Here is a 21,690-nt window from a genome sequence, read left to right on the forward strand (position 1 = left end):
AGTACCACTAAATGCACGCATGATTCAATTGAATCATGCTTTATAGGGAACATTTTGGTGTATATTTTAATTTTTTTTATATTCAAAAGAAGCATTAAAGAAAATGTAAATTTCTAGAAGAGAATCAGTAAAAACCCATAGAGAGGTGTATATATATATGTAAATCGTGGTTTACAACATCATTGCCTAACGGTTAACGATGAAGCTAGGTTGATAATATTCTGGTTTTATCATCACAATAATTAATTACTTTTAAATTTTGTGCGAGGATTACTAATTAACAAAAAACATTGTATATTTGTGTGTGTTATGAATCTTATGTGATTATTTTAAAAGAAACATTACATTAACTAGTTCTTGTACTTATTAAAAAAACTTGACCAATTGGTTGGGCGTGTCTGTTTTTCTTACAGCAAAGCCACATCAAGCTATCTGCTGAGCCCACCGAGAAAAATCGAATCCCTGATTTTAGAGTTGTAAACCCGTAGACTTACCGATGTACTAGGGGAGAGGGCCCTAGTGGTTGGTTATGTCTGATAAAATATCAAACCTAACTAGTCTCCTCTGTGGTATACTCGTAATCTGAGGGTCGCGGGTTCGAATCCCGGTCGCACCAAACATGTTCGTCCTTTCACCTATGAGGGCATTATAATGTAACTATCAATTCCACTGTTCGTTGGTAAAAGAGTAGCCCAAGAGTTGGCGGTGAGTGGTGATGATTAGCTGCCTTCCCTCTAGTCTTACACTACTAAATTAGGGATGGCTAGCGCCGATAACCCTCGTGTAGCTTTGCGCGAACTTCACAAAACAAATAGTGATATACTTGACTATAGAGTCCTTTAAAAACCACAGTAAACAATCTCAAAGACCAAACTTTATAGGCCCGGCATGGCCTAGCGCGTAAGGCGTGCGACTCGTAATCCGCGGGTTCGCGCCCGCGTCGCGCTAAACATGCTCGCCCTCCCAGCCGTGGGGGTGTATAATGTGAAGGTCAATCCCACTATTCGTTGGTAAAAAGTGTATCCCAAGAGTTGGCGGCGGGTGGTGATGACTAGCTGCTTTCCCTCTAGTCTTACACTGCTAAATTAGGGACGGCTAGCACAGATAGCCCTCGAGTAGCTTTGTGCGAAATTTCCAAACAAACAAACCAAACTTTATAAATGATTTCTGACTAGCGATACAGAAGTTTACAATTATAAATTACTACTACTATTTTTCTACAGCGTTTAACGTTACGTTTTCGTATTGTTTAAATAAACCGATTTGAAGCAAAACCATTTGGTCTTATAGCCTACATAACATTTACATTCATTCTAGCAATTTCAAATGGTGTTTGGGTAATCTGCTCGTTACCAAATTTTAAGAGAAACACAGATCGAGATTAAGTTGAAAGACTCCTCGTAGGCTCTGGTGGAATAGGCACCCATGTTTCATCAAACTATGTCACAGTGAATACTGTGTAACTGTAGTAAAGATGAGCGTTTTGAAAAATAAATTTAATAACAGGGTCGTTAGTGTTAATGTTAAGTTAGAACAAACTAAACGTTTTATTCCTCCCTGAAATTGTTACGACTTTTTCTCTTGTTACAACTTTACAGTGAAAATTTGTAAAACATTATATAATGCAAGTGCTCACGTACCTCTCTGAGGATGGAATATTTTATTCATTTAAACTTCTGTGAATGGCACATACACATACGTACATAAAACATCTACGAATTACTTTTCGTCTTGAGGGATACAGTGGGGGCTGAAAGCCAGTGGTTCAACAAGTCAAGCAAGTCACGTGGTAGGTATCTGAGTGTGTGTGTGTGTGCGGGCTTGTTTGACTTCTCTCTGTGATGTTTTTAAACTTCATATTCCGTTTCCTGACTTGCTCCTCTGAAGTAAGGAAAGGACGACGTTTCTGTCGAGTTTTTCCACCAGGGACATTTTTATAATTTCAATATTTTTTGAAACGCCCTGTGAGACGCCAACTGCTTCGTTACAACACTGTCCACCGAACTTTACGAAATTTAACGTAAACCAACATTGGAAGTTCAAAGTAGTATGTTTACTAGATATCTCTCAATACACGGATAATGCTTCCTGTTCTATGTGTGGTTTAGATCCGGTAACAGAAATTCGTTACGTTATGCTTTCCTAATACGGGTAACTGTAATACAAAACTGGTTACTGCTATTGGAAAACGAGTTTGTTTGTTTTTTAACTGAGAATGTCTAAATGAAGTTCAACAGTTTGTTTTTCAATTGTATAACATTGAAGCATATTACGTCTGTTTATACCTCATAAAAGTTTAGGAGTTTTATAAATCGCACAACCATTTGTTTGTGCACCTGACTCAACAGTAAAATATTTTGAAGTACTGATCTATATTATGTTTTGTAATAAAATTACAGAAGCATGGAAGGGGAGTAAGGGATAATTATAATCAAACCAGATGATCCATTTATCTCCTTACTGGTGTCCACTACATTGAAGTTCTAAAACAATAAATTTCCAGACATAGGAAAAGGGGGTGTTAGCTCTTTCAATGAAACAGTTTGTTGCAAGTGGTCCATGGTACGTTAAGTTTCCGGCCCTTTCAGTGCTGAGAGGAAGGTTTCTAGGGGCAGGAATGTCCCCAAAATCACTAGTTTCTACCGATTCGGTTCGGTGAGCACGCCATCTGGCAGCGACTGAAGGAACAAGCTCCACAGCTAAACCTGTTGTCACTTGGGCTACACGTTTCAGAGGCTGCAGATGGAAACTGGTCATACTAGAGTTGTTCTCACTGAAATATTTGGCAACGAGTAAGTTTGCACAAGTCTCTGAGCTGGGGAGTAAGTAGTTGTGAGGCTCGGTTATAATGTTTATGTGAACATGGAAGGTTGGATCACTTTGTGTTTTTTGTTTGTTGGGTCTTGAATGTGTAATTCATCAAGGATTGCGAACGACTGCTATCAAAGTGTTCACGATGTGAAGTTTCAGAGTTCGACTAAGAAAATTCAGGATTTAATAGAAGTGAAAGAGACGATCTGTCTGTTTTATGGAGCTCGTAGCCTACAGCTGGCTAGCAGCGTCTGCTTGCGCGCCCCTGGTAGCTGTCTTGTCCTTATGGACAGTTTATATCTTCCACACGTATAGACGGCGTTGGCGGACAGTGGATTTGTTCCTTCTGGCAGTTGGAACTCAAGAATTAGTAACCGCTCTCTTCGCTTTTGGTTTTTCCATTTTGAGTTTAGTTAGTCCAAGAGCTGGTCCTCCTTGTAGCTTCATTCTTTGGGGATTAACTGCCACCAGGACCTTTCAAATCGCCACTCTAGCTTCTCTTGTAGTAGACAGGGCTTTGACCGTGCGTTGGCCATACAAATACCGTTTCAGTGTCCGCCGAAACCAGATACGATATCATATAGCAGTTTTGGCAGTCATTGCTGTATTTGTCGGAGTAGCGGCCGTGTTTGCTCGTTCACCTGAGAAGAATCAACAGTATGACTGTTCTGTGCATCCTTTGGAATGGGACCGCCGGTTCTCCATCTTCAACATCTGTCTTCATGGTGTTCTTATGGTTACCGTTCTAGTATGCTGCTTCGACGTGGAACTACACCGTTGCCGCGCTCGCCGCCGCAGGATGCCCTTCTCCGTGCCGTCACCAGGAACCGATTGTGCTACGGGAACAGCCAGCAGCGGTAGTGTTACCAGCAGTTCAAGTGGAAGTACTCGGCCATTGCATGGCCCTGGCCGACAAGAGTCCCACCGACCGTACAGCCCTGAACGACCGAGCTCTGACTTCCGGTGGACTGCTGTGGCGGTTGTTTCATCTTTGTGCTACCTTACCAATCATTTACCGTACTTGGTAAGTCATGATTCATTTGTAAACCATTCATTTCTGTTGCATATCAAAACAGTAACAGCACGCTTGTAGTACATGCATCGTTTTATTGTTACAATTGCTCTGCATGTTATCATACTAGCAACAACCTAGTAAACTGAAAGAAAAATCACAATAATGTTTGGACTACGAACTATATACAAGAATGATTAATTCAAATTAACTTAACTAAGCTATAAAGGCATAGGTGGCAGCCATATTTTATCCATACTTCTTTATCAACTTTCACTGGAAGTCGTAAAAAAATGTTAATCTGTATATTATTCTCTTTTATGCTCTATTAGAAATAAAAATTATTTCTTAAATATATTTTTATTTTTTCACTTTAAATACCTTCATGATACTATAATGCACCGGTTAGGTGGCATCCTGAAGAAAACATGTTGAACCATAAGCTATAAAAACAAAGTACACAGATTTTCTTTTTTTACGTTGAAACGAGGCACAAGTTAACCTTTACGCCATGCAAGAAGATTCTAGATCCATAACTGAAAATATATTTAACATAAAACACATGATGCAGAAAACTTGACTAATCCACCATATTATCTTATATATATAGCAAACATACTCGTGTAATTCATGTAGTTATATCGCATGGAGTAAACAAACTTGTGTCATTCCTGTATGTGCCTCGCATGAAGTAAAGAAACTTACTTAATTAGTGTAGTTGTCTTGTATGTAGTACATAAATTTGACTAATTCCTTAGATAATCCCACATAAAGCAAACAAACTTGATTATTCTTTTAGATTATACCACACAGAGCAAACAAACTTGACTAATCCATTAGATTATTCTGCATAAAGTAAACAAACATCTAATTCGTCTGGTTATCTTGCATGTAGCAAACAATGTAAATAAGCTGTCTTTATATTTCGCATGAAGTAAACAAAACAACACAACCTGAATGGAGGTTGTGTTGATAAGATGAATATCTGTCTACCGCTACTTAAACATATTAAAGAGAATGTTGTGGACATGATCTTTAGTCGTCTACCAGATTTTATACCAAAACGTTTAAACATTCTACTTCATAACTATCAAACCATTCAACTGTCACAAATATCGGTTTTCTCTATATCTTATAAATATAAGTCTCTTACATAATCTACAGACATCTGTGTCTGGGATATTCCACAGATACAAATTTTTGCACGTTTAGGATATTCACGTAGAGTTACACAATGCTTCCCTTCGCTAGTTGTCTCTAATTTTAAACTGACTGAATAGAAGGAAGGCAGCTAGTAAACGTCACACCCTGACAATTATTAAGCTACTCTTCTCAGACCAACTAGTGGACTTTAACCGTCACTCTTATAACGCAACTATGGCCCCGAAATACGAACCATAATTTTTTCGTCAACAGGAAATGAACCATGTATCCTTAGGTTCACAGTTCAGCACGTTAACCACTAGACTACCTCATTTCCGGGTCACTTATGAATCTTTCACATATTATACAGATAACTGTTTCGTGCATGTTTTATAAACACTGTTACAAACTCTAAAATATTTGACAGGTGATATTTCAAACGCTGTGTATTATTTATTTAATACAATACATTTAACAGCGCATTTGGGTGTTATGTTTGGTGTTTATACTTTTTTGTTACGCCTGACTATGCAATAACACAATTTTTTATATAATTAGATCCTTAGGTTACTTTCAGTTACGAAATCAAAGCATTAAATGATGTGGCTTTATGAAGTTTTTAGGTGTATGCTACCTAACTATTAATGGCACCTTCTCTGGATTTCAACATTAAAACTTTTGTTTCTTTCACTTACGCCAGTTTCCTTTCTACTATACATATACTTGCTCTTGCATAAAGTAACGTGAACAAAAGGTACATTTACTACAAGAGAAATTCTTTTTATCATTTATTCTTTCACAACCATTTCTCTTTTTTTAAAACTAAAAGGGGAACTTGGTAGAATAATGTTTCTTTACGTATATGCAATTTATTCTTTAGGTCGATACACATGATAAGAGTGATTAAGGGAGGAATGAAAACAAATACAAATCTTATCTTTTAAATCAATAAGCCATTGGAAAGTATATCTTGTAGCCAAAACTTTGTCCAAACTACAAATATAAATATGTCTGTAAGAGTTAAGAGAGAGAAAAAAATGGGACACAAGTATATTCATCACATAATGAATAGTAGATTAAAGAAGCAAACAGACCGTAGAAACTAGTAAACAGCAAAGTGTCGATTACGCAACTAGGCAGGAAAAATGTAGGCGCGTGAAACCATTGCTTCACAGCACTGTTGGGTATTTTAAACACTGTGGGTGAAGGGAAGATCGAAGTTTTTCTAAACACAGGGGAGACAGTGATAGCTGATAATCACGTCATTACTGGACACTAGAGGGAGTGGATGCACGAACCTGGCCTCTAATCTCTCACCACATGACCTGCAAATAAGATCAGAACCCGTGGGATACCTAATCTAGAGAACTTAATATCTACATGTTTGTGTATTTAATCACAGTGTTCAAGGCGGAAGGCTTATCATGAAACACTAATTGCTTTTTTTTAGCATAGGTTGTTACAAAAATATGCCCTCTATAGTTTTTAATCTTAACTATATTATAGTAAGAGTGGCATCTATAGTTCGTTGTTTAAAGTTTTAGGCGTTATTTCTTAAGTTGTTTACTTATCACGTGATAAATATTTATGTGTGCCATTTTTGAAATGAAATACAAGAAAAATATTAAAGTAAATAAACTTTCTATTTTTGTAGAACTTTTCAGTTATTTTTACCCCTGAATATTAATAGCTACAGTCTGCCGAAAGTCTTAATTTCATTCCAATTTATTCTAATATTGATGAATATTATTAATGAACTTATGATTCATTGTGCTGAAGTCAAAGTAGAGTGATTGAATAAAAGCGACAATGATGAATTTTTCTGTTAACTGTAAGTTGTACAATGGTTTATCAGGGGTAAGGGAGTGGAGAGATAAGTGAAAGAAAAGTTATAATTACTATTAAGCCAAAGTTTCAGTAAATAAAAAAAGAAAACATTTATTCGAAAGATTATACAAAGCTTTATCTCTTACAAAAACACATAAGCAAATAATATGCAAGAGCACTAACTGGTGTTGGTTCTTGTAGCTGAAGACCAGATATTTTTATTTGCGTTTAACACGGGTTGCTCTCTTAACACGAGAGAATAACTAGTTTCAAGAAATACTCATTAGATAACTGGTATCACAACTACTCCTTAAAGGCGTGTCTAATTAAGGGATGATAACACATGTGATTTCATCAATTACGCTATTACATTCGCATTAACAACAAGCAATTATAGCATAAAACAGTTATAATAAATTAGAGTTTGAAATTAACTAAAATTTCATTTTTCCGAATTTCACATATTATTACGAAAGTAAGAAAGAGGGCGGGTATGTTTTCTAATAGCAAAGTCACATCGGCTTATCTACGGAATCTACCGAGGAGAATCGAACCCCTCATTTCAGAGTTATAAAATCCGTTGACTCGGCTCTACCAGCGGAGGACAACTAAAAAGAAAACCTTGGACACCATAACAATCCACATATTTTTGTGTAATTTTGAAAACTATTATTAAACAGTAATTTTGTTTTGATATGCAAGTTATAAATCGTACAACTATATTCCTGAAGCTCGGTTTAAAATTATGATGTATGAAAATTGTTTAATAAACGTGATATTAATTTTAAATTGATTAGCACTTAAAAAAGTGTTTACGCGATCCGTTTTTTAGGCAAAAATATCTTATAAAAATACAAGTTTATTTATTTTCCAGTCTGTTCATTTCCTGTAGAAAATTAGGTCGTTATAGAATATCATTCATCTACCCCAATATTGCCAATAAGTTTATGTGCACAGTTGACAAAAACTTGTTCTGTAATGGATTTTAAATGCTGTGTTTGTTTTTGAATTTTGCTCAAAGCTACACGAGAGCTATCTGCGCTTGCCGTCCCTAATTTAGCAGTGTAAGACTAGATGGAAGGCAGCTAATCATCACCACCCACCGCCATCTCTTGGGCTACTCTTTTACTAACGAATAGTGGGATTGACCGTAATATTATAACGCCCCCACGGCTGAAAGGGCGAACCTGTTTAGTGTGAGGGGGATTCGAACCCACGACTCTCAGATTAGAATTCGAGTGCCTTAACCACCTGGATATGCCAGGTCTCAAGTAGTGTAAGTGACAACTACTATATACTGCTTTCCATGTTCTTTATAACAAACATGGCGTCTGCAACGTGTTAAAAGCACTTATAATATCAGTCGTTAGAACTAAAATATCTTTCAAAAATACAGCTAGAAAGTATTTATATAATTTATGTTAAAATACTTACAATGTACCCATAAACATACGTTTATTTTAATATTTTATCACGCCACCTGGTGAAAGACGTGCTCCCAAAATTTACTATGTATATTTTAGGCAGTTTTCTCAATCAATATTTTGGCATATAAATTTTTGGAACGTAAATTAGTGATCATAGAATAAGTTCTGAAAGCACTGAACTTTATTAAAAACACTTTTTAAAAATAAATTAATATAATTTTTTTCTACTTTACTACCAGTACAATGGCCAGGCATAGCCAGGTGGTTAAGGCACTCGACTCGATATCCGAAGGTCGCGGGTTAGAATCCCTGTCACACCAAACATGCTCGCCCTTTCAGCCGTGGGGGCATTATAAAGTGACGGTCTATCCCACTCTTCGTTGGTAAAAGAGTAGCCCAAGAGTTGGCGGTGGGTGGCGATGGCTAGCTGCCTTCTCTCTAGTGTTTCACTGATAAATTAGGGACGACTAGCGCAGATAGATCTCGTGTAGCTTTGGCAAAATTAGAAAAACAGACTACCAGTAAAAATCATTTGTTTAAATTTCACCATCAAATATGAAAATTGCGAAATAGAAACTGAAAAAAAATTTAAAAAGTAGCATGCATGAAGTATTTACAGTTAAATTATACATACTGCAGTGGGTTGTTTTTAGCCCTTAAGTAACAAGTGCGATAACACACGATATTGTCCTTTCTAGCGCCGAGCCTCACAATGGGCTATTTGCACTCAATATATTACGGAAATTCGAACCCCGACTTTTAGAGGTTGTAAATGCAGAAAACCTCGGTTTTACTTTCCATTAGAAGATCTAATAAAATGTATTTGTTATAAGGAAAATAAAACAACATATTTTCTATGGCGTTACAAAATAACATACATAAAAACGCTTGTTAATTTACTTTGCATTAAAACAAGTGAAACGTCTACCAAAGAATTTTTATTCGTAAAAAAATACATATCATTGTATAATATTTAGCGAATTTGTTTGTTTAGAATCAAGCACAAATCTGCACAATGGGCTATCTGTGCTGTGCCCACCACAGTTTTTAGAGGTGTTAGTCCGCAGGCTAACATATTTAATGGAAGTAATGACATCAATATGCAAGTTGTCAAAATATTCTACTGGGCTATGAGTTCTCTATTCTTCATTCGTTTCACTAATTGTCCCCTCAAGAAGAGGGATATCCAGTAAGTGTCTAAGTTCTAAATTGTAAGCACTCACAATATTGCTCGAATATTGGATTACACCGGAATGTCTACACTTGACTTGTTTTGTATATAATCCTCTGGCTGAAGAACAGATATTCATGATTTTTACATGATCCTTTGGCTGATGAACAGATATTCACGATTTGTATATGATCCTCTGGCTGATGAACAGATATTCATGTTTTGTACATGATCCTTTGGCTGATGAACAGATATTAATCATTTGTATGTGATCCTCTGGCTGATGAACAAATATTCATGATTTCTTCGTTGCTAATACTTTAATTATTCATTTGTTTTAGGGTGTGTCAGTTTTATCTCTGCTAACATACCTATATACTCTTTGTTCAGAGGCAAATATTCACTCCCTTTCCTTTCGTTAATAACCAGATTGTTTCATTAACCGATTTAATATGCGCCACGTTCTTCAAACTGGTATGACAAATGTTTTGGTTAGTCTCCTTATTTCTACACAAAGTCTGGAGAAAACTGATAATCACTTTGATAAATGTATTAATAATGTCCAATGCACAACCCATAAGCTTAAAAAAACTTCTATGTGCGAATTGTGTGCCTAGAAAACTGTGTATGTAAAAATCTTCAGAGAGAAGTCATGTGTAACATAATTTTAATAGAACACTCTGCTTCATACAGTCCCTACACATATTGTTTCGCCTAGAATCACCTAGTCTGACCAGATGTCAAAATCTTATGAATTTTATAGTCTGTAAGTGACTGAAATTCCTTGTAATGCTTTTGCCATCTAGTATTAAAATAAAAATGGTTATACACGTCTCTTCATTGGTTTCCTTGGGATGTGTATGTGTGTGTTTGGCTGTTTGAAGCAGATAGAGTCGTTTTGTTTTTTTTCCATTTGCATTTGACTTACAAGTCTTTAAACTTTTATTTTAATCGTATATGAAACTAATTGCTTAACCACCATTATTTCATTTGTTTTATTACAACAAAAACCTATATTAGTTTCTCAGAGGCAGGCTCAACTTTTCAAGTGTTAATATTGTTTTACCAAATAAAGACTTTGTAGAACCATCTGGATAACTAATTGGACTTACATCAAATTCAATTTCAAAAATTACAATTGCAGTGAGTCGCTCATACTGCCGACTGTTAATATGTACTTCTGTACGAGTAGTTTTGTCTATAGTTACCAAAAACGTTGTAGCTCGTAGCTAAATTTTCACCCTATATACTGTTGTAAAGTTGTTGTTTCGTTGGTAAGTTCTTTTTAAATTATTCGGTGAAAATAATTCAAAGTTTAGTTCACGCAAACTATAACAAATTAGTTTATTTCATTCTTTAAAGTTTCTACAAGTTTGAACAATTGTACACTGTCGTAACTTCTTTTAGTCCTTCGTTACAAATTATGCTAATTAATATAAAAACTAAATCAAGTTACTTGTACAAATTTACCCACTAAGAGCGATAGTGAACAAACAGATTGATATACTTCAAGGCAAAAAACATTGACTGATTCAATTCGCTACGGTGAGAATAACTTTCACTTTCTTAATCATATACTACTCTATCTCTGTGATGCTTCACGGAATGTCGTAATTTTAATCTACACTCGTCCTAGATTTTTCTAGGACTTGATCTTACTTTCACACACCCTCAAGGTATCATCTAAATTATACAACTTAAAATATCGTAAGCAAAGTTTATAAGAATAGGATTAAAATATGAGGCGAGATTCGTTTGTTTCGTCTTATCAAACTTCAATACACGCATTACTGGCTAGAGGGCATGATTTTAATAAGACTTTCCAACTTATTCACAATGGAATATACTTTGAATACCAGTATATGTGCTTCCTCTTGAAGTATCTTGTCCTCGTGACTTTCATGTGCATTTGTTATAAATTTCAGCACGGTTATTGGTTTTTGCTCTTATAAATATATATTTCTGTATTTTTAATATACTACGTGTGTTTCTTAACATTGTTTTTGCATCCAAATGCAACAATAGTTTTACAAAAGGCGCTAAAGTCCATAATTGGTTGGTAATAAGTTTGCTTTACGAACTTATTACATATATATTTATTAATTGATATAACTTATAAGTGTAAAATTTCACAAAATTGTGTTTCAAAGGAGTTTCAAATATAAGTAAACAAACACACACACAGTTTTTGTTTTTCTAAATATATATAAATGTTTGTAGTGTACCAGCCATGTTGTGACAACATTATATATTTCATGTTGTTTGTTTGTTGCTGTTAAGCGCAAAGCTACAAAATGGGCTTCCTGTGCTCTGCTCACCACAGGTATTGTAATCCTTTTTTGGTGTCATAAGCCTATTGAGTTACCGCTGAATCACTGCGAGGTTTTATGTTGTCATCTCTCTCTTAAGCCTTTCGTATAATTTCACAGTCCTCGTAACGATGTGAAACAGTAAGTTCTTGAGATTTTCACGGAAATAATTTCTAACAGTTTGACAGAAATCCCACACAGCTAAATTATCACAAACTATAAATCCTAATCATTAACCAACAATCCACACTAAACAAACGTTCTGTAAGTATCGTTTAATTATAAAAACACATTATTTTATGAACAGCTCTTCTATTACAGCTCTACTATAAAATTACCAAAAGTACTGTTTTACTGAACTAATAGTCAATAGATATAAAAGCCAAGTGTCAGTCGGTCACGTTCGATATCGAGCCTAATGTTTCTTTTTTTTCTGATATAATATTTTTTTTATTGCCAGTTCCCATTTCAGTTGAACTTAATCGTTAACGTAGTGGTAAATAACTCCTAAATTTCGACACTTTTTTTACTATATAAAAGGAGAGTTCCAAGGATCAGATCAGGCATGGCGTTACGTGTGTTGCATCACATCATCTTCATCATTGTGATGTCAAGATAGGTAGGATTCGAATAGAAAAGACGAGAACACTCCTGTAAAAATAAGTAACAAATTAGCGCAAATTGGAGATTATTGCAAAAAAGCATTTGTTAAACCAGATTGAAGATACCAGTCATCTGGAGGAAAGTGGAAGACTTTTCCTCAGAAGGAAAAAAGGTGTGTATGTAATTACATGGTCATCGTATGTTTTAATCTTTTGTTCAAAGGCACAAATATGTAGCAAGTTTATTCAATTATTAGTAGTGGATTCAGGAGCAATATGTAGCATGTTCCTGTTTATATGAAACTGTTTTCCGCCATTTTTGAAGGGCTTTTTACATTAATGTGCCTATAAATATTGTTACATTTATTATTCTGAAATTAGAGTATAACTGTTACAACTTTAAACTTTCGAAAGTATTGTTACGGCAAGTTTTTCGATCTTTCGCCTCGTTACAAGCGACACACGAAGCTCAACTTTGAGCAATATGAATATCTGATTCATTCTTAAGCAAACTCGTAAACTATTAATAATATATAAACCTGTTAACGTAAAATTTAATTTTACACTTGACACAAAACTGGGTGTTATTCTACTAAATAAAGTTCCGGGCAACCAAATTAGTAGTGTTGGCCAGGTGGTTAAGGCACTCGACTCGTAATCTGAGGGTCTCGGGTTCGAATCTCAGTCACACTAAACATGCTCGTCCTTTCAGCAGTGGGGGCATTATAATATGACAACCAATCCGACTATTCGTTGGTAAAATAGTAGCCCAAGAGTTGGCGGTGGATGGTGATGACTAGCTTCCCTCTAGTCTTACACTGCAAAATTAGGGACGGGTAGCACAGATAACCCTCGTGCAGCTTTGCGCAAAATTTAAAACAAACCAAACCAAAAGTAGTGTTGTTTATAAACAACACTTCCAGATCATCAAGCTTCATGGGTGAAAAACGGAGAAAACTCGATACTCGCATAAACAAACACAATCTTACATCTTTCAACATAAACAAGACTGTGGAAACATTTCCTCTCATTCTTTCCACGCTATATTTAGGGAAAACAACAACTAAAAAATAAAAATAACTAACAAAATCCTTCTACAAACAAATATCGTAGTTACCCACTAAATTTACCCGTCAAAGGTATTTTACCTGCTTTATGATTGGTTTGGTTTGAATTTCGCGCAAAGCTACACGAGGACTATCTGCGCTAGCCGTCCTTAATTTAGCAGTCTAAGACTAGAGGGAAGGAAAATAGTCATTACCACCCACCGTCAACTCTTGAGCTACTCTTTTACCAACGAATAGTTGGATTGACCGTAATATTATAACGCCCCTACGGCTCAAAGGGCGAGCATGTTTGGTGCGACGAGGGTTCAAACCCACGATCCTCGGATAACCAGTCAAGTGCCTTAACCACCTCTGTGTTATGAATGGTTCACTTAAACTTTTGTATTTTCAAATGTAATTCCATAAGTCTTACTCGTATATTGTATCTGGTGATGAAAAATAAACTTGTCAGAACCTTTTAATTTATTATTTTCCATCTTCCTGTACAGTCGTTTTATGTTTATTTAATATCTATAATGATTTAATGTTTAACCAAATACACATGAAAATTATCTAAGACAAGTATATTCTTTGCTTTGAAGTAAAATTTAAGATAAATGTATGAGATTTTCTTATTTTAAGCCTGTTACATCCGTCGGGCCCGGATAATACTTGGGAGAGTGACCACCTAGAAACACCAAGTGATAATGGCACCACCATGTATCTCAGGACGGCTGGTATAGGTATTAACACTTACTAATAAAGTAGAGAACAACGTTTCAACCTTCTTAGGTCATCTTCAGAAAGACAAATGGCACCATCATTTTCTTGTCCCCCGATGGGACAGCAGTAAGTCTACTGATTGACAACGTTAAAAACAGGGGTTGCATTCTTCTCGGTAAACACAGCAAGTTAGCCTGAGGTGGCTTTTCTACAAAAACAAACAAACACAAAGCACAGACACATTTTTACTTTGTCGGACTTTAATGCATTTTGGCAGAATCCTGATAGAGTTCCGGAAGCCTATTGAAACCCATCTGGAAATCTGGAATTGATATAAACTTTCCTATTTTAGAGGCTTAACTCCTGGAATCACAGGACAAGATATTAGAAAACAAAACACTTTTTATGGTACATTGGAATGATAGCATTATTGAAGCTTATTTACTACTTTGTCAAAAATAGAAAAGTATTAAAACACTAGGGTAAAAATCCGTCAAGAATGAAACCGCTGGAAATCAAAACTATTTCGGAATACACTGACAATACACGAGGTAAATAGATAAAACAAAGATAAAATTCCATTTTTCAAAAACGTATTATTCCTGAATCCACTGCATATAAGTGAGCAAACATATTACATATTGGTGTATTTGGATAAAACATTAAAATATACGACGACCACGTGACTGCATACATACCTGTTCTTCTGAGAAGAACTCAACTTCTTCCCTACAGATAATTACTATCTTTAGTCTGTTTTAACAAAGGCTATTTGGTAGTAATTACCAAGCATAGAGTTGCGCTAATTTGTGATTTATATTTCACAGGAGTTTTCCCAGCTTTCCTCCATGGATATTACCTAACTTGACGTTGTGATGATGTCTCATACACACATAACGCCATGCCTGATCTGGTTCTGGGAACTCTCTCCTTGACAGCAGAAAAAGTGTCGAAATTTAGGAGTTGTTTACGTCTCTGTTATCGATTAAATTCCACTAAAATGAGAATGGGCCATCAAAAAGTGGAATTGGATTCGTACAACTCACGAAATTCGGTGAAATTGAGTGTGACCGATGAACACTTAGATTGTATATGTACTAATTTCACTGCTATAAATTCCAAATATTTTTTATTGTAAACCTCTTACAACTCATTCGCACTGACTATTCTATTTTGTTATACATTTGCCTATGGCTTTGCCAATGCTCGGACACTTTTTACGTGTTAACGCAATTGTATTTGCACATTATCATTTATTGACAGAAAGTTAGGCATATCTATTTGTCATAGAACAAAGCAAGAACATACTTATCCTTGCAACAAATATGGCTAAAGATCAAACGATACATTATCACATAAATTATGTAGATAATTATCTTGGAAGACTGTATACGTGAAACATTTTGGTTTTCAATGGTTTTAACATACAGTTATTCTAATGCAAATTTATTAAACCTGTCTATATTATACTGATTACTCTAATTATTTAACAAGTCAAACAGTTGATTATACGATACCTGAAAGAGACCTCACTTTTATAGAACAAAAGTGTTAAATGACATTCATTCACCACTCGATTCCATCAAGGAACATAGGGCCGCAATCACTTACGGATTCTTCAACAGGTTTTTAAGTGAGTAGGTTGTTAGCCCACTGCACCGAGCCATCCCTAATTTAGTAGTGTAAGACTAGAGGGAACCGCCAACTCTTGGGCTGCTCTTTTACCAACGAATAGTAGGATTGACCATCACATTATAATGCCCCCACGGCTGGGAGGGCGAGTATGTTTGGCGCGACGCGAGCGCGAACCCGCGAGCCTCGGATTACGAGTCGCACGCCTTAACGCGCTAGGCCATGCCGGACCGAGTTAAATGACATATTGAATTATAAATATACCCTTCAAAAAAAGAAACGCAAAAGGGATATTTTTGTTATTTTAAAGAGAAATATATGTAATAACGTTACAAGCTCAGAGTATGTGATGTTACACGTGTTAAGGCACTGATTGTCAGGCCAAAATGACAATAAGAGTTGTGCACATTGAAAACGGAGGAAAACATCGAATTTTTCGCCAAAACGCATTCGTGTCCAATAAATTTGTTTGTGAGATCTGCATGTTCTGCAAGTGCAACATGTGCAAACTCCCTATAAAAGTGACGGGTTCTCGGTTTCCATAGTTCAGTGTTAAGCCACCGACACGCAATACAGTTACGCCAAGACTGACTGAAGCACAACGCAACAACGCTATTGGTCGCTTGGGAGCAGGCAAATCTCGATCAGATGTTGCCAGAGCTGTGAATGTCCACCTAAGCACCATCACAAGGCTATGGAATCGTCACCAACAACATGGATCAACTTGTGACCGTCCACGGTCTGGCAGACCTCGTGTGACCACGCCCGCACAAGCTCGCTACATCCAGTTACGTCACCTTTGGGATAGGACCACCACTGCGACGTCTACTGCCTCAACAATACCAGGTCTGCGTAGAATTTCCGATCAGACCGTACGCAACTGTCGACGAGATTCTTAGGCCCCATGTGCAACCCATCATGGTGAACGTCAACGACGTTTTTCAACGTGACAACGCCCGTCCTCACACAGCCCGACTCACCACTGTCTTCTTGAGACACCACAACATCAACGTTCTTCCCTGGCCCTCCAGATCACCAGATTTAAACCCCATCGAACATCTTTGGGACGAGTTGGACCGACGTCTGCGACGGCGACAACCTCGACCGCAGGCTCTACCTCAGCTTGCAGCAGTTTTGCAGGCTGAGTGGACAGCCATTCCACAGGATGTGATTTGTCATCTCATTGCTTCCATGGGCAGGAGATGCCAAGCAGTTATTGATGCTCACGGGGGGCATACTCGTTATTGACTTTGAGTGACGTTAAACGTCAACTAGTTAGCGTGGACTTCGCCTTTGAAGACTTTGGATGTTCAGCAGTGAATGTGCAAAGTTTCACACATGTCATACAGAACTACCCGGAATAAACTTGTTAACAATATGTCTCAAATTTTGCCTTTTGCGTTTCTTTTTTTGAAGAGAATATTTTTATTCAATCTGAATATGTTTCAGGCTTAACATCAAATACCAAGCGGCGTTTTACACATACAAGTCATTATTTGAAATACAGGTGTTTGTTTGTAGCCGACAAAGGATTAAAAATAAACGAGAGTAACTACTAAAGAAATCTCTTCTCAACAGCAAATTAAAATAAAAGAACATATTAAAACTACTAGTTGTCTTCATTTCTGCGGCTTCTGAACTAAATGGTGAAAAAGAGTTACTGCTGTAAACTCTATGTCAACCTGAAGATGACCTTGGAAGGTTGAAACGTTGTTCTCTACTTATCAATAAAAGTGTTAATAACCATACCAGCCGTTCTAAGATACATTTTTATTTCAAATGGGTTTCTTGTCATCAAGAATGTTGTAAACTCTGTTCCATATGTATTATTTCTTATGTGATTAGCACACCTTTCAATTGATTCTAAACAAATATAGCCATTCTTGATGTTTTTATTATTTAATGGTCAGATCTTCATTCTTGTATTAGATACACATATGTTTGAACCTCTTCAATTTGAAATATCCAGCAGTGAAACGTGAATTGATGCAACCAAATAGTAGGGGTCTTGATGATGTCACGACATCTTGAAGGCCAAGTGATTGGTGTTAAGTATGATGACTATCCTTGAATATAAGGTAGTAAATCAGAAATTGTCGTTTAATTTAGTGATAATCTTATGGACAAAACAGGAATGAAAGCACTTGGTAGGAAGAAGAAAAAAACCACGATTAGTTACTAAAACAAGTTCTTTCTGTTGGGTAACAAACCAACTGAATGAAGCTCACACTGATATTTGGAAAAGAACATTTTCCTGTCGACCTTCATCAACGTATTTTAAGCTGTATTTCGGAGAACTAAATCAAATAACTGAAGTAAATGGTCTAAAGATGGCGCTTCAAACAAGGCCAAGTGAAAGACGTTAGTCATTGCTTTTCCGTTTTTTTTTATGTTAATACTTCTCTACAAGAATGATATCAGGTATAAAAATAAATGCTTGCCAATAAATAGTGATCCCATCACGGTGGTAACCGGTCTGAAAAGAGGAAGTTGTGTTTTAAGATGGTTACTTTGTGAAATAAGTGATTGTACAAATAATTTGTTCGTTATTAATTTTGCGCAAAGTACACGATCCCTTTCTGCGCTAGCCGTCCCTAATTTTGCAGTGTAAGACTAAAGGAAAGGCAGCTAGTCATCACCCACCGCCAACTCTTGGGCTACTCTTTTACCAACGAATAGTGGGATTGACCGTAACATATACCTCCCCCACAGCTGAAAAATGAGCATGTTTGGTGGGACGGGGAGTTGAATCCGTGACCCTCATATTACGAGTCGAGCATCCTAACCTCAATATTTACTTGTTAATGAGTGGTCTCTTCCAGCTCCTGTTCTTTCAGTCATTATGTTTGCTAACCCTTATATCAATCGACGTGCTATTCAGAAATAAGTTTTTTTATTTTTGTTTTTGAAAATTCTAATTTTATGCTAATAATTTAATTGTGATAAATTGTTTGACAGATGAAAAATTCATATCATATCGGATTGTACAATAACAGCTAAGCAACAGATTTTTTTTTATCCATCTCAAAATTCAGTTAAAAATTAACTGTTCATATAGGTTGTCGATATATCAACCCTGTGAAACACTGACCTTATCATTTTTCATATAAGATATTCCCCCTTTTCGTCTGTTGTTATAATTATCATATAAATGTATGTAGGTGTTCGACTTAGCCAGCTCAGTTTGTTTATCACATATATAAATGTCAAATATACTTTTTTTTTAATTGACAAACAAAAACATTGCGACCCGGAATGGCCAGGTGGTTAAAGCACTCGCCTCATAATCTGAGGTTTTCCGGTTCATATACCCGTCACACCAAACATGCTCGCCCTTTCAGCCATGGGGGTGTAATAATGTGGCGGTTTATCCCACTATTCGTTGGTAAAAGAGTAGCCCAAGAGTTGGCGGTGGGTGGTGATGACTAGCTGCCTTCCCTTTAATCTTCCACTGATAAATTATGGACGGCTTGCGCAGATAGCCCTCGTGTAGCTTTGCGCGAAATTTCAAACCAAACAAACAAAAACATTGCATAAAATATTTAAGATCTATCGAATTTAATTATTAACTATCTAGGAGGATAGCGGGAGAGGTTCAAATAAATAGGTACAGTTGTGTATAGACCATTGCGGAAATGTAGTCTGACTGTATATACAATTTGTGAAATTCTTATACTATAAAACCCCAAGATCCTTATCTTTTGATAAGACAAAAGAAACAAACTTTTCTTGTTTGGAAAAGGAAAATATTTAGATTGAGGGCAGTTTATTTTACCTTAATGACATAAATATAAAAGTGCAGATAGTTAATCAATAGGAAACAAGTGTAAGTCAAATTACCCATAGATTATTAAATTAATCAATAGGAGACAAAAGTAAATTAAATTACCAATAGATTATTAAGTTAATCAATAGGAGACAAGCGTAAATCAAATTGCCCATAGATTAGTAATTAACAAGCGTAAATCAAATTGCCCATAGGTTATTAAATTAATTAATCAATATAAAAAAGTGTAAATCAAATTATCCATATATTATTAAGTTAATAAATAGGAGGCAAGTGAAAATCAAATTACCATAGATTACTAAGTTAATTAATGGGAGACATGTTAAAATTATCTTTATATTATTAAGTTAATCAAGAGAAAACAAATGTAAATGAAACTACCCATGGATTGTTAAATTAATCAATAGGAGACAAGTATAAATCAAATTACCCATAGATTATTATGTTAATCGGTAGGAAATATGTTTACATAAAATTATCTACAGATTATTAAGTTAATAAATAGCGACAAGTGCAAATCAAATTATCCACAAGTGATTAATTATTACAACTAGTATTACTTGAGGTTATTATTCACTTTTTTATTCTATTCTAAACTTGATTTGTAAAACTAACGTACAAATCCACATAGAATTCGCAATATTATCCCCAAGTGACACAGCGTTAATTCTACTGATTTACAACGCTAAAAACCAGGTTTCGATAACCGTGGTGGACAGAACACAGATAGTCCGACGTGTAGCTTTAGCTTTGTGCTTAATTCCAAACAAACAAATCCTAAACATCTTTGTCATTTAATAAAAAGTTCTACATCCTGTATATATGTGTTTTTCTTATAGCAAAGCCACATCGGACTATCTGCTGTGTCCACAGAGGAGAATCGAACTCTTGATTTTAGCGTTGTAACTCCGTACTCTTATCGCTGTCCCAGAGAGGGACATCTTGTATATAACAAACTATGTGCACAGGGAAGAAGAAGGTTAAAAGTGGGGTAAACGTACATGCAATTAATGAAATGACTTTACCCAACATTATTTGTTTCGCCAATAAATAGAGTGATTAAACTAAATGTAATGTTTGAGACACTCAAATGACTAATAGAAGTTTGTGAATCAAGGGTTACTGTTGAAAAATGATTAAGAAATGTTACATCTCTATAACTTGCCCACAGAACAAGTAAGAATAGGTTTCAAAATAATTTGATTATTTACCAACCAGACAAACGTGATCTGAGGCTGATCATTATTCAGGTTTTCAAATGTTTCATGAAGATGCTTCTTATACGTGGCTGTATATAGTTGTCATTCCATTATATAAGCGCTCAAGTGATTGGAGTTTACATAAAACAATGGAACAATAGACCAATTTTTTTAGAGTAAAGAAATCCTTGAGGAAAGATATGCACTACCCATAAACAACAAGAATTGAGAGCTGAATGTTGTAATATATGATGTCTCACGAAATTTTGAACAATAAGTTGGCGCTATTACTACCTTCACTGGTATAATTAATTGTACCCTCCCAATTCATAGAAAGGACTCGAATGTTATTAGGAAGGGGCGTAATAGCTAAAACGTATTGAATGACAGCTTAAAAACTCTGATAAAGTCACTTGATAGGGGGTTATTTTATTCCACTGTAAGTAAAAGGAAGTCAAAACAATAATGAAAGTTTACGTGCTTATATTTAAATATTCTTAATTAGTTTATTTATTTACTCGAGTAACGGAACAAATTACCCCACAATAAAGTATTTTTAAACTGTCAAAATCTCTTGAAGCTTATAAACAAGTTAAGAAAATTTTTCAAAAGAAAAAAGAAGGAAATAAATTTGGGGATGGCTAATAATATTAGTAATATTAATCCTTGAAAATAATGTGAACAAGATAGTAAGGATGACATTTGCATCACTTTTAGTAACAGTACAGGCATACAGAATGTTAACAGAAAATCTGTATAAATTAAATTGTAATTGAATAGTTATATGTATTGCAATATGTTAATTATTATCTGTGCAATTTTATAGGGATTATGCAAATATTAGTCATTTGTTTTGTTTTTGAAGGATTAATATTATCTATCTCTACATTTACTTCCATAAATATTACAGTTGGATTCTTATTCGGTTATACGTACAACCTTCCTATGTCTTTAGAAACATTGCATTAAAGCATTAAAAACAAACGAAGGTTGTATGTATA

General features: G+C 35.5%; 1 protein-coding gene across 1 annotated transcript in view; it reads left to right on the forward strand.

Moving 5' to 3' along the window:
* The first annotated feature begins 1,651 nt into the window (after window positions 1-1,651).
* The window catches only part of LOC143223098 (uncharacterized), a 48,542-nt gene continuing 28,503 nt past the window's right edge, over window positions 1,652-21,690 (forward strand). Inside the window, exon 1 of the mRNA XM_076450547.1 lies at window positions 1,652-3,835. Coding sequence (XP_076306662.1) covers window positions 3,029-3,835 — 807 coding nt within the window. The 5' untranslated portion in view covers window positions 1,652-3,028. The remainder of the gene's footprint in view (window positions 3,836-21,690) is intronic.

Source organism: Tachypleus tridentatus, chromosome 8 (genome assembly GCF_004210375.1).
Source record: "Tachypleus tridentatus isolate NWPU-2018 chromosome 8, ASM421037v1, whole genome shotgun sequence".
Classification (NCBI taxonomy): Eukaryota; Metazoa; Arthropoda; class Merostomata; order Xiphosura; family Limulidae; genus Tachypleus; species Tachypleus tridentatus.